Source organism: Jaculus jaculus, chromosome 3 (assembly GCF_020740685.1).
Source record: "Jaculus jaculus isolate mJacJac1 chromosome 3, mJacJac1.mat.Y.cur, whole genome shotgun sequence".
Lineage (NCBI taxonomy): Eukaryota > Metazoa > Chordata > Mammalia > Rodentia > Dipodidae > Jaculus > Jaculus jaculus.
In genome coordinates, this window is record NC_059104.1 from 11022501 (window position 1) to 11036914 (window position 14414).

The window sequence follows — 14414 nt, forward strand, 5'->3', positions numbered from 1 at the left end:
AAACTCATAGTACTGTAATCTGAGATGTAAACTAATTAACTTGTCCCAGAAAATTTGCCCAGATGAATCTGCTCAGGTAGATATCAAATCATACATGCCTAAAAACCAAAGTGACAAAAAAGTGAAATATTGTCAGATTACGATTCTGTATATTACTACAAATGTTAAAATTGAAATAGCTCTTAATATAAAGCCATATTTAACTGGGAACAGTGACTTAAGTATAACATGTTCTGATTTGGGAATGTATGCTAAAAATTACAGTAAAAAGCTGGGTAGCTAAACTATGTACTATGAGATTAACTCAAACAACTTGGTTTCTCACATTAACTTTCTCCTTTAAGTCTTCTATCAGAATTTTAAATATACATCTTCACAACGTAGCTGGTCCTGTAGCTCGTTACTTTACTTGACCTGCCACTACAGACCATGTCTTCCTTCTGGAAACAGCAGGAAAGTTCACCACTGAATTTCCTGTTGAGCTAAGTCTAGGATAGTAGGTACGGCTTCCGATATGAAAATTTCAGAAGCTGAAGTGTCTAGAATCATGGAGACCCCATCCATTTCTTCTCTACCTTCCTGTAGTATTGGCTTCCTTCTTAAGCTCTCTTGTTCCATGTGCTTAGCAAAGACCCTCAGAATGCCAAGCCTCCCATGCTTCTTACTGCAGTGCCTGTTAGAGATTAATAAGAAGCCAGGCACGGCGGTACATGCTTTAAATCCCCTACCACTGGGAAGACTGGGGCAAGAGGAGCACTGTAAGTTCAAGGCCAGCCTGGGCTAGAGTGAGAATCTACCTCAAAAAATCAAAAAGAAAGAAATTTAAAAAAAAAAAAAGAACATCTCCCCTTTTTGTTTAAATTATTTTTATTTATTTATTAGAAAGAGAAAAAGAATATGGGCACAACAGGGCCTCCAGCTGCTGCAGACAAGTTCCAAACACGTGTGCCACCTGTGTATCTGGCACACATAGGTCCTGGGTACTTGAACCTGGGTGTTTGGCTTTGCGGCAAGCACCTTAGCTGCTAAGTCATGTCTCTAGCACCTTTTTTATTTGCACAGTGTATGTGATGGGATTTGGTATGTGTGTGTGTGAGAGAGAGAGAGAGAAAAAAATATATATATTGTACATAGTGTATGTGCAAATATATTCTAATACAGTGCCCTGTGGGCTTACCTGTGGCAGCCAACAGCAAAAAATATAGGGTGCCCCCCTCCATTATTCACCCAGATGTTTTTCTAGTGATAGAGTCTCCTATGGATTCCGAAGCTTGATGTTCACAAGCCCCAGAAGTTCTCTGGTCCCTACACGCTAACAGGACACGTATCACAGCTGTGCATAGCCACGGATCACTGTTGACATAGTTTCTGGAGATTCAAAGTTCCGTGGGCTCAGGCCCCCTCGGGCTTTCATTCAGGAAGCACACTTACTAACTGTGCCCTCTTTGTAGCCCCATACCATCTTGTATTCATAGTATCTAGCAAATATTAGAGTAATTCAGGTCACTTCAGTTCAGGCAAGGCCTATGTTGTATGACCTGGACAGTCCTTTCTGGAATTCATGGAGAAACCATAGAGTAGAATGAAAACCAGGAAACATGAGAAAATAGAGACAATAGAAGAGCACAATTGAACATGCTATTTTAAACTTTTAAAATTTTAAATATTGCTTTTAATTTATTTACAAGCAGAGAGAGAGAGAGAGAGAGAGACAGAGAGAGAGAGAGAGAGAATAGGTGTTCCAGGGCATCATGCCACTAAAAATGAACCCTAGATGCATATGCCACTGGAAAATTGAACCAACAACCTCTGTAAGCAAGTGCCTTTAATTGCTGAGCCATTTCCCCAGAGCACAATGCCATGCCGCAGCCCCAAATCTAATTTGTAAAGCGCCCTGCTGCCCCTATCTGAATCCCAAGCATGATAACCACCTTCCTCAGACAACTCGGGCTCCTACTGGTACCAGCCATCCAGGGCCACATGCGTCTCTGTGCTCTGCTTCCTTTATGACAAAGCCTCAAGGGCCTGATGGGTCATTTCTAAACCTGGAATCTACCTCATATCAATATTGTGCCACATTTTAATTGCCAGCATTTTTCTTCATTTCTTAGGAGTACATAAAAAATTGATGACATCTTCGACTTAGTGAAAAATGTTATCATTCCATGTTGCTTGCTTCAGCTTTTACACATACCAGTTTATCCTTTTGAGTCAAATGTGTCCTTCAGAGCCATGTCTGTTTTATGCTATTTTATAACGGTAGCCTTCCGGGTCTCTGGCCCCACCGGTCTCTCCCTGGGGCTGAGCGGGATGGTGAGTGTCCACGACCCAGACACACTGAGTCGAGAGACCTGTCGAAGCAGGATCTCACTTTATTGTGGCAGGCAGTTACTTATATAGCGTTAAGAACAAAGGTGGGGATCTCAGGAGGGGATGAGGTGTTAAGGGCCAATAGCATATGGTGACTTTTGAAATGATTGGTTCTAAGCGTGCACACGCAGGAATTCTAACGTTTTTTGCAGAAGTAGCAGGCCAGAGGCAATTTGGCACCCTGCTGAGTCCTAGCTGGCCTGAGACAGGTCGCCAAACTATAGTTAGACTCAGGAAGTTCCACTAGGCCTCGTGTCCAGGCCTCTCAAGGCCCGACAGTAGCCATTAGCCTATATTTGTACAGTGGAATGTAAACATGTGTAAAAAAAATAGTTTTTTTTTAAGATCCAGGGATGGAGAGATGACATAGCAGTTAAGGAACTTGTTCACAAAGCCTAAGGACCAAGGTTCAATTCCCCAGTACCCACATACAGCCAGATATGTAAGATGGCACATGTCTCTGACATTCATTTCCAGTAACTTGAGACCCGGTGAGCCCATTCTTCTGCCCCCCCCCCCATATCTGTCTCTCCCTCTTTCCCTCTTCCTCTCCTTCCCTCTCTGTGTCAAATAATTAAATAAATATTTAAAATTAAAAATAAAAAAAATCCAATAAAAGAAAGCTTATAGAAGACAGAAGCTTGTCTCTTTGAAATATATGGTATACATTCAGGCAAAACAGGCCTGCCTCTGGTCCAAGGATGCCAGTGTGGTTGGTGGGATCTTACCTGTCATGTTCTTGACATTTATATGTTGCATTTAACTGTTTCCACGTTTAGGCCAGAGGAAGAAAGAAGTAGCCTGGGCAGAGCAAGTTTAACGTACTTGTGCCCAAAGCTGCTGGAGTCCCCTCCTTTCACATTTGAGCATAGCTCACAGGACACACCCAGCCATGAAGTGCAGGTACAAAGGCTCCAAAGTGAAATCTGTCACCTTAGGGAGTCACTTTGTAGGCTACACATGAGGTTCTGTTATTTAAGAGAAAAAGAAAAAAGAAAGAAAGAAATTGGACACTGGAAAAGAGCTCACTCAGAAGTAAAGTCTCTGATAAATGTTTGATATTTTTCCCCATTCCTTCAAGGATGTGTAATAGCTAGGAAGGTTTATTTTACAAGACATTATATATAACTAAGGTTGAGTTTAAGGTTCTCTTGGATAGTTGAGCATTAGGAAAAAAATATCCATCTTAGTTCAACATTTCATAATATCATTTCAAATGATCATATAGTATGTTAAAAGACTTGGTTACCAACATTTCTCTTTGTTCAGTCGAGATTTTCAATGCTCTTGCTCTGAGGTTGGAAGCAGGCGACGGATCTCTCTCGGTTATTATGTTACTATTTTTAGTCCCAAGGTGTTCAAATGGAAAAGTGATTTCAAGGTGCTGTGAAAAATGTCTCAGTGCAAATTTCTTTAAGATTCCGTGTCAAGCACGGTTGTTTTTCCTCTCTCCCAATAGGTCCTGCGTGTGGTTCGGCTTATTAAGATTTCACCAGCATTAGAAGACTTTGTTTACAAGATATTTGGTCCCGGGAAAAAGCTTGGGAGTTTGGTCGTCTTCACTGCCAGCCTCCTGATCGTCATGTCAGCCATTAGTTTACAAATGTTCTGCTTCGTTGAAGAGCTGGATAGATTCACAACATTTCCAAGGGTAAGAATTTAAAATGCAGTCAATTTAATTCATTGTTCTTATTTTTAAAAAGTAATGATTAACATCAAAGGAATTTCAATTTAGCCATGGTCCAAAAACATTGTCCTATTTTTGATAGCTTGGAGTCATTAAATTTTAATATTTCAAATGGTCTCTTAGGCAGGGTGCAGGTGTTAGAACACACTTTCAGTACTGACAGAGCATACATTAATGCTATAATCCTGTAAATAATATAACTGGATGCCAAGAAAATCGCACAAAAATGGGAGTTGTATTTCTTCATCACTATGAATTACAATGTATCAGAACCTTAAATTATAATGTCCATTTTTTATTTGTGTGAAATATTCTAGATATATTTTACCATTCACACATTTTGTGTCAGACATATTCTAAAAGGACTGGATTTTCCGCCTAATAAAATTAATATGTTTCAAGTTTGAAGGGCCTTTAGGACTTGACCTAGTTTAGACTCCTGCATTATCACTAGATTTTACCCTGAGTAACAGTTCCCTTCGTTGCTAAGACAAAAAGATCGACCAGAAGCAACTTAACGGGAGAAATGGATTAATTGAAGCTTACAGTTTTGAAGAAAAGCTGCGTGTGGGCAGGGAAAGATGCCAGAGCAGGAATCCAGGGTGACGACGTATCTTGTCCCGTCAACAGGGACAGGGTACGCAGTGTGAGCCAGCTCTGAATGCCCGGTGTGTTGGATTGATAAACGTTCAGGTCAGCCCTGTGTCACACCCCCTCTAGTAAGGATCCACCTCCCAAGGGTGCCACCTGCCATAATCACAAACACCTGAAGCTATGGAGGACATTTTACATGAAAACCACCATGCCAGCTAACAAGGATGTGGAAACCAAAGGATCCGTAAGCAACACTTATTAGAAGATTCAGGGTCTAACCAGCAGGATCTTGAAATTTAATCTCATGTATACTCAGAAACATATGCATACATACATACATACATATATACATATATATATGTATGGACAAGAAAAAAGTATATGTGTCCTCATCATAAGTGGAAATAATGAGGCCTATCCTATCCATAGAAAGGATAATGTTGAAGAAAGAACACTGTAAGATATACATTTTAAATTAAGCTTTGAGAACATATAAGCCTGTACTCTGAGTGGGTAGGCTAACCTAGATTGGACTTTGTTTTTTAATTTCATGCTAAATTTATTACTTTAGCTATCAGTGAAGAAGTTGAACCTTTTAAGGTGCAAATCCATTCACCTGTCCTCGAGTATTTGTTGAGTGGTTATGAAGAATCAGGAAATGATAAGCCCAAAGACACTAGACAGAACTAAGTTCCTATTCCTTAAAAAAAAAAATTCTCCACTGAAGAGAGTAGGCAGGCATTAAACATGTAGTTCTACTAGCCTGGATGAGAACCGGTACAAGGCACCCTGAGACCCCAAAGAGAGGCCTGTAATCATAGAAAAGTCCAGGAAGTCATGTTGGAGCATGTGGCCCGTGGCACGCACGTGACGTAGCGCAAGCGCAACATGACCCAGGTGGCTGGGACAGCTAGGCTACAGGCCTGAGGTAAGCAATTTCTCCCTGCAGAATGGAAAATGGAAAATACTAGTCCACGGTAAGGGAAAGATCTAAGACTGAGGAGCAGAGGTTGGGTAAAAGTGTCACCGTGTTTAACGGAGATTAAACAACCAGAGGTGAGGTTACAAACATGTGCCATAGGTGAGAGGTTGCTTACTGTAGAATGAGATCAAAATGCACAGCACACATGTGTGAATGCATCAGTACAAAAGTGTGCCATAGGGCTGGAGACATGACTTAGCAGTTAAGGTGTTTATCTGTAAAGCCAAAGGACCTAGGTTCGATTCCCTGGGACCCACATAAGCCAGGTGCACAAGCTGGTGCACGCGTCTGGAGTTCGTTTGCAGTGGCTGGATGCCCTGGTGCGCCCATTCTCTCTCTCTCTCTCTCTCTCTCTCTCTCTCTCTCTCTCTCTCCCTCCCTTTCTCTCTCCCTCTGTCTGACTCTGTCTCTCTCAATTAAATAAATAAAATATATTTTTTAAAAGCGTGTCATAAAGATGGTGGCAAGGAGCTGCTGGCAAGGAAGGAGGAGGACATGACCAGAACATTAGGAGCACAAAGGATGCCTTAGCTAGGTGGTGAGCTGCTAGGTGACAAGGTGCTCACAAAGAGAATAAGCCAGTGGGAATCATAGGTAAGCCTCCATTTGCTCCTTGTGCAGTGCATATGCATTCCCCACCCACTGTTCCTTTTACCCTAATGTGGGTAAGGGCAGGATCCTCAAGGTGGAGGTGCTGAGCCTTCCTGAACCAAAAGTTTCATGCTCTTTTTATTTTTTAATACTTTATTTTTATTTAATTGCGAGAGAGAGAATGAGGTAGAGCTAGAGAAAAAGACAAGAGAATGGTCTCACCAGGGCCTCCAGCCACTGCAAACAAATTCCGGATGCGTGCACCCCCTTGTGCATCTGACTTATGAGGATCTTGGGGAATCGAACTGAGGTCCTTTGGCTTTGCAGGCAAGTGCCTTAAGCACTAAGCCGTCTCTCCAGCCCAAGATTCCTGTTCTTATGTGATCCAGGAGAAGGCAGGCAGAAATGGAGAGAGGCCAGGCAAGGAAGAACACTGAGACAAAGTAGAGGAAAATGCTATACTGGGGTCCCCAGCAAGGAGCATAGACATTGGAGTAGCATGGCTGCCCAGCAGGGTGGGCCTGAGCCCCTGGGTGAAGCGCTCTGGAGAGTTGTCATGCCCAGGGTGAGCACCAAGTTCAGCATGACTAAGCACTGTCTGTGATCTCTCCTGCAAGATGACTTCTAGGATTTGGGCCTGAAGCTGAACTTCATAGATGGATTAGCTCTTCATCCAGGGATTGGGGGGGACGTAAGCAAGGATGAAAGCCATGTCATGAAGCCCACCTTCTCCTACTCTGCCCCCTCACTGGATACATCCAAAGGGCACACGGCCGTCTTTCCCCTCAGTAACACTGAGGCCAATGTTATCCCACCATTCCCGCCACTTCAATCAATGCATGTTGTCGAAGGTCATAGAGGCGGTCATTGTTCTAAGATCAAGGATCCTCAAAGGGAAATGAAACCAGAAGAGAACTTGGTCTGTGCACAGTCCCCAGCTCCAGTCACCTTTTTACCGTGCCCTCTCATTTCACCTCATTGACTATATATCACTTGCTCTAAAGCGTCATGAATGAGATGGTTTTTGGAGCATGGAATTTTCCAGATATTAGAAGGCTAATGCCACCCACATGGCCATCTTGAAATGGGCACCTTGGAACTAGTGTGTGCATATTTCAGTAGCCATTTCAGGGAAAAAAAAATGATTTTTTACAAAAGGGCAATAAATATGCTTCGGGTCAAATCAGATTTTCCCACTAAATGAGCTACTCAAAAAAGAGCCTTTGAGGGTTTTCAGGGATGCTGAGAGCAGGGCTGCAAACCCATCATGTTCTAGAATCTGCACTTCTTGCCCCATGGGTCCAATTTCGCCTCCCTGTAGATCGCTTTTTAGCTGTGTGACTGGGAAAATTATTTTCTACGCTGTTATTTTTGTCACATCCAAAATATAAGTAAAAAAAAAAATAGTGTGCATGTTGGAGATACACAGAAAGTACACAAATGGCTTAGCAAGCATTTTCAAGAGGTTTAAATATCTCCCCCGTGGCATATTTGAGGTTAGAGGTGAAATCACAGGAAGTAAAACAGGGCTGCTCTCAAGCCCTTCTATGAGATTTCTCTATTTGCCAGTCACAGAGCAGCTCTGCACGTTCATCTCCAGCCTTGTGTCTGGTTATTCCACTCTCTCACTGAAAGACGCCCAGCCCCTCACTGGGCACTCAGATGCTGGCAGTATTAAGATCGTAAGACTGTGAAGAGACAAGAAGGGCAAGATGACTCCTTGCACATGAGCATAACTGAAGGTTAAATTCCTTTAAAAAAATTAATAAAAGTTTAGAAAAATGGGGACTGGTAGCCGGGCATTGTGGCACACACCTTTAATCCCAGCACTCAGGAGGCAGAGGTAGGAGGATCACTTGAGTTTGAGGCCACCCCAAGACCACATAGTGAATTCCAGATCAGCCTGGGCTAGAGTGAGACCCTAATTAGAAAAAAAAAATGGGGGCTGGAGAGATGGCTCAGCAGTTAAAGTCACTTGCTTACAAAGCCTGATGGCCTTGGGTCTATGCTCCAGTACCAATGTAAAGCAAATGCACAAAGTGGTGCATTCATCTGGAGTTTATTTTCAGTGGCAAGGTGACCTGGCTCATTCATATTCACTGTTTTCCGTTGTTTCTCTATCTGTCTCTCAGATAAGAAAAGCTTACAAATATGTTCAAAACATTCCATTTATGAAAGAGAATCATTATCCTATCTAATAAGACAAGGCGCTATCAGAGGGAAGTTCTCGATTCACAGGGAAGCATCAGAAAACATAATTAACTCATGGCAGTCCCCTCTGGCATTCAGCTATGGCTCTTACACACTTCCCTTCTCCTTTCTTGTCCAGCAGTTGATTGCTTGGGGTACGTGAGCTGTTCATGGTGTTAACCACTCCACACTAAATGAGGAACTGCAAACAGTGTTCACATCATCTTGACTTTAGTGCAGGCCATCTCGGAGGCTGACCACTGACAATTATGGGACTGTGTAATGATGCAAGCAATGAGCTGTGGAAACAGACTCCAATCAGTGATAATACTGGTCAAGTAGCAAGGTCCAATTGAGCATGGGCTGGAGGAGACCAGTCGGTGACCACCAGAAGGAGCACCAAAAATACTCAGAAGCTAGAAAGAAGCATCCTAAAGGGAATTGAAGCCTTGAGATGCACACATGAGCCATGAAAGCCTACCAGAGTTTGACCCAAGCATTCATAAACTGATATGACTTGATCAAGTTACTTTTGCATTCAACTTCCTTAATACTATTCTTCTTGCTTACCTTAGGTAATTGGAAAGGACATAGATTTTATGCTTAAGTACTGCTGATTAGGTATGTGGTCTTAAATAGCATTTAATTCCCTAAGCTTTATACATTTTTTTAAGCTTTTTGTTATTTTTAGAGAGAACAAGTGAGCGAGAGAGAGAGAATCAGTGTGGCAGTGCTTCAGCCAGTGCATTCGAACTCCAGACACTTGCGCCACCTAGTGGGCATGTACAACCTTGTGCTTGCCCCACCTTTGTGCGACTGGCTAACCTGGGATCTAGAGAGTCGAACATGGGTCCTTAGGCTTCACAGGCACATGCCTTAACTGCTAAGCCATCTATCTAGCCCACTTGATACTTTTATAAAATGGTGATGATGTCTACGTAGTCAACCTGGTAAATAACAACCCTATTTGCACTTGATAAAACTGAGGCTTAGAGCATTGAGAGAGCCTACACAGAGCTACATAACTTAAAAGATGAACTGGTATCCACCTTCAGCCCTTCACAGCTGTTACCCATCAGAGTCACATGTGCCCTGGCAAACACACTGGATAGTGGTCAATTAAGAAATCAGTATGGACAGACAGGCATGGTGGCACAAACCTTTAATTCCAGCACTCAGGAGGCTGAGGTAAGAGGATTGCTGTGTGTTTGAGGTTAGCCCAAGACTATTTAACGAATTCCAGGTCACCCTGGGCTCAACAAGACCCTACCTCAAAAAGCAAATGCACATATAAAGAGAGAGAGGGATGGGGGAGATGCCTTGGGAGGTAAAAGTGCTTGATACATATATTAGAGCCTGAGAGGACCAGAGATAGCCTGAGTTTGATCCCCAAGACCCACATAAGCATCTGGGCTTGGCCACAGTCCTGTGGACAGCACAGACAAGAGTGCAGGGGTTCACAAAAAAATCAAAGATCTGGGGCTGGAGAGATGGCTTAGCGGTTAAGCACTTGCCTGAGAAGCCTAAGGACCCTGGTTCGAGGCTCGGTTCCCCAGGACCCACGTTAGCCAGATGCAAAAGGGGGCGCACACATCTGGAGTTCGTTTGCAATGGCTGGAGTCCCTGGCATGCTGATTCTCTCTCTTTCTATCTCTGTCTCTCCCTCTCTCTCTCTGTCGCTCTCAAATAAATAAATAAATAAAAATAAACCAAAAAAAGTTTTTAAAAATAAAACAAAGATCTGTGCTGTCAAGGAAATAAGTGGATTGATGATGGAAAATGAACACCCAGTATCCTCCTCTAGCCAGAACGCACCTCTGAGTGTATCTGCATATGTATGTATATATACCACACACACACTCACACACATACCACCACCACCACCACCACCACATCACACATATTACACATATAAAAGAATAATAATAAAATAAAGAAACATTATGAAGGATCCAGAGGAAGCATACCATCAATACCCAGAAGGAGAGAGAGTTCACCACAGCTGACCCACAGGACTTGAGGAAGCTGAGCGCGTATGCGTTAGCACGGTGAGGGTGTAGCTTAGGACTGATGGTTGTCTTGTCAGGATCCATCAGGTAGCAGGGTCCTGCCAATATTTTGAGCTCAGACTTTCGGCCTTCAGAACTGGGATATGGTATATCTCTGCTGCTTCAAGGCACCAAATTTGTGATATAGCAGCCTGATGCAGTTGCCTCCTTTTAAGTGCTTTCTTCATATTTTATCAAAATGATTGTAATATTTCTAGGCTTCATGATAACATCCAAAGGAATGAGTGACTTCTCATTCCCCAGACCCCTTTCCTATACACAAGCAAACCTTTCCTTGTCCAATGTGCTCCCCAAAAATCTTGCTTCTATTTCTCATTGGCATAATTAAATAAGTAATGGGGGTCATGCCTAATCCCTAGCAAGACATTGAAACTATGATAACTGGTTTAGGTCAATCATATGGGAAAGGAAGTGTTGCAGGGATGACCAGACAGCAAATGGCTCAGTGGACAAAACCCTTGTGGCAGAAGCCAGATCCCTGTGAAATCTGAAGCCACAGGCAGCTTCTATAATCCCAGTACACTGACATGAAGAAAGGAGGCAGATAGAGAATTTCCCAGAAACTCGTGGACCAATTAGCCTGGCCAACATTGCAAGGCACAACAATGAGAATGAACTTGCCTCCAACGTGTCGGCAGTGAGGATCCGCAACTGAAAGCTATCCGCAGACATCCACTCACTGCACTACACTCACACATATGGATCCTACACACGTATATACACACACCAAAAATAAAATAATACTTCTTTTAAAGATAGTACAATAGTCAAACCCAAAACCTGGATGGACCACTTCATCTCATCTCTGCCTACAAATCTAAAAGTTCTGTGAAAACAGGGACTGTAAACAGACATGGTATAGAAGAGGCCTCGTGTTTAATTCATCTCACCAGCTGCACCTGGCCCAGGCTGCTTCCTAGGAATCCCAAGTAGGTGCTGGAGGACAGCACAGAGGGCATGAGTGAGAGATTCCTGCCTCCCGTTGTCTTGGGGCTGGACACTTTCCATCACATGCCATCGATGCTTCTCCAAGACAGTAGCTTTATATTCTATCTTGGACCAAACAGACATACTGTTAAAAAGAAACGTAAGTGTTACCAAATCCTGCTGGAAGGCAATATTCCATGTTTCCTATTTTGTTGGTTGAATAAATTCTATTCTGAGGACACTTTAGGTTAACCTTTCGTGAGGAAACAGGTCATAACATAGTATGCTATAAGCAATAGAAACCATAGTTTGTGTGTTTTTGGTAGTTTCTTGATAAAAGCATTTCACTGTTTTGCTCAGCTTTTCCCCTGCAATTATTACATAATGCAACTATCTCAAACTTAGTATATATATGTATGTATATATATAGTATATATATATATATGTATGTATATGTATATGTATATATGTATATGTATATATATGTATGTAGGTGTGTATATATATACATATATATATTAAACATTTGCTACATATCTTTACATATCTTACCCTTTATTCCAATTCTCCACTAAAGTAATAACAAGCAGACCTCATCTTGTGCAGTTGTACAAATAACGTAGTTTTTATATGTAAGAATTGCAACTGTCCATACCACAAAATAGTTAAAATTTAATATTATTTATTTGATACAGCTTTTACAATTGGCCTCATATATATGCTAATTACTTGCTCTATTAAATTTTTACTTATAAAATCATGTCCAAGAAATTCATTACACATAAAAGCAATAAATGCTATAAAGCGTTTAATTACAAATTTATTTACTGGTTTTTCTTTCAACCATCAAAATGACTGATCATACTCTTAGCTGTAGTGATAAAATTATGAGAAAATTTAAAAACAACATGCTTTTAATTCTTTTTTCTGCCAGATGTTACATCTGACAACTTAAAAAAATTCAGAGTCTATTTTAACCTTCAGCACTATTCATTCATTCAATTAATACTGCTGAAATATTTATTGATTCGGTTCACTGTTTTGTCTTTTATGTTTTTAATTTCGTCATGAGATATGTCACATATGCAAAAATGATACAAGGAATAATAAGAACAAGCTAGTCATGTAATCCCAGTTACTTGGTAAAGCGAGGCAGGAAGATCCCAAGTCTTAAGGTATATCTTGGCTATAGATTGAATTTAAGGCTAGACTGAGCAACTATGCCATCTCAAAACAGAAGTAGTAAAGTGGTATGGATGTATGTCCATGGTAGAGAACTTATATAGCATACATGAATGCTTAGGTTCTGGGCCCAATTTTTTGCAAAATTTTTAAAAAGTATGAATACACACACACATACTATACACACATATATAGACAAAACCACAGGCTCAGGGGTGCAGAATACATGCCTAGCATGGATGAGACCCTAAGTTCAATTCTCAGTACCATAAACAAAGTAAAAAATAAAAGTAGGCTCCTTACTAGCTTTGCAGGGTTTAAGTGTGGTAACGTCTGCTCCTTGAGTGCCTTTCTCTAATCATTCAAAAGCTAAATTCTGGTCACAACACAAATGAGACAGGATGAGACAGCTCCAGGCAAGCTGGGAGCTGGAGATGAGTCTGAAACCCAGGCAGCACCATGATTTCTGGCCTGAGCTTCTGACCTGAGGAAAGCGCAGGACACTACGTGGGGTTGTCTCAAGCTGCTGAATGTGTGGCACGTTGTTACTCTCCAGTGGGAAACTAATGCACCAGGTGTTGAATGTTTTCAAATTCTGTGGATACAAATAATGCTGCTCTGAGCATTCTCACATGCCAATTTCTGCACATGCAAAGTAATTTTTTGGTTAGGAATAGAATCATGGGTCTTAGAATAAACCTATCTTCGACTTTAGATGCAGCTAAGCCTTCATCCCAAAGCAGATTTCGCACTTCATCCATCAGTGCGCCCAGAGAGTTCTGTCCTCACAACCCCATGGCTGCCAGATCAAATCACACCGATCGTTGCTTTGTTATGCTATAAACATTTAGCTCCTTTTTTTTTTAAAAAAAACCAGAATTGATTTTTGTACTTGCTGCAACAAAGGGAGCAATCTTACCTTATTTCAGCTTGGATGAGCAATTGTTGAGGTACCAGTATCGAATTTCTATTCATTCCTTGAAAATCTGCAGTACCAGGCCTGACGGATGGTACTATGATGATTGGACATGTGAGAGCCCTCAGAGACACCCAGGATGCTTTGTCATCTTACCTTGCCATTGAGCTCTTTGCCTGGTCAGTGGACCGACGAAGAGAGAAGGCCAACGATCATTCAGCTTTGCTTGAGTATCTCAGCAGTCTGCTGCTCATCTTTAGGGTCCATGAATTTGACCCCTGTGCGTGACATAACATTCAAAACCAAAGCCTGCGGAGATTCCCCAAGGGAAAGGCTATTTTGACTGAAGCTAATTCTGACTTTTTTGATCCGTAGACTTTCCATTATTTTCTTGTATTTTAATGAGGCCTTTAGCCAAATGTTTATGGCATTTTATCCAGGTTTTCCTTGGGGGTGCAGGATGGTGGGTAACTCATCATTTCCATTCATGATCAGAAGTTGAGGTTCAACCATAATTTTTTGTAGGAACAAAAAGCACTCTATTAACTTGTTTTTCTGATAGCAAAATGTGTTTTGATAGATACAATCCAAAGGATACTATCTCTGCTTGCTTCATGCCCTAACAAATATTTTATTTGCCACTGTGCATTAAGGTGATTATCTTCTCTGAGTCCAGTATTTACACGTTCCCAAATTTAACATAATTTTTTTCACAAAACATTAGATATGAATTTCAAAATGAATACTAAGAAAACTATGTGCCCATTTTTAAAAAAGTAAGTGGTTTTATTAATATTTTATTTCTATCCATTTCAGAGAGAAAGAGACACAATGGGCATGCCATGGCCTCCAGTCACTGCAAATGAACTTCAGCCCTTAAGAGCTTTTTAAATAATTTGATTATTT

General features: G+C 41.5%; 1 protein-coding gene across 2 annotated transcripts in view; it reads left to right on the forward strand.

Annotated features, from left to right (window-relative positions):
- Positions 1–14414, forward strand: part of Nalcn (sodium leak channel, non-selective) — a 332253-nt gene that overhangs the window by 165385 nt on the left and 152454 nt on the right. For both annotated transcript variants that reach the window (XM_045146251.1, XM_045146252.1), the window contains exon 13: positions 3830–4021. In XM_045146251.1, the coding sequence (XP_045002186.1) occupies positions 3830–4021 (192 nt within the window). The remainder of the gene's footprint in view (positions 1–3829; positions 4022–14414) is intronic.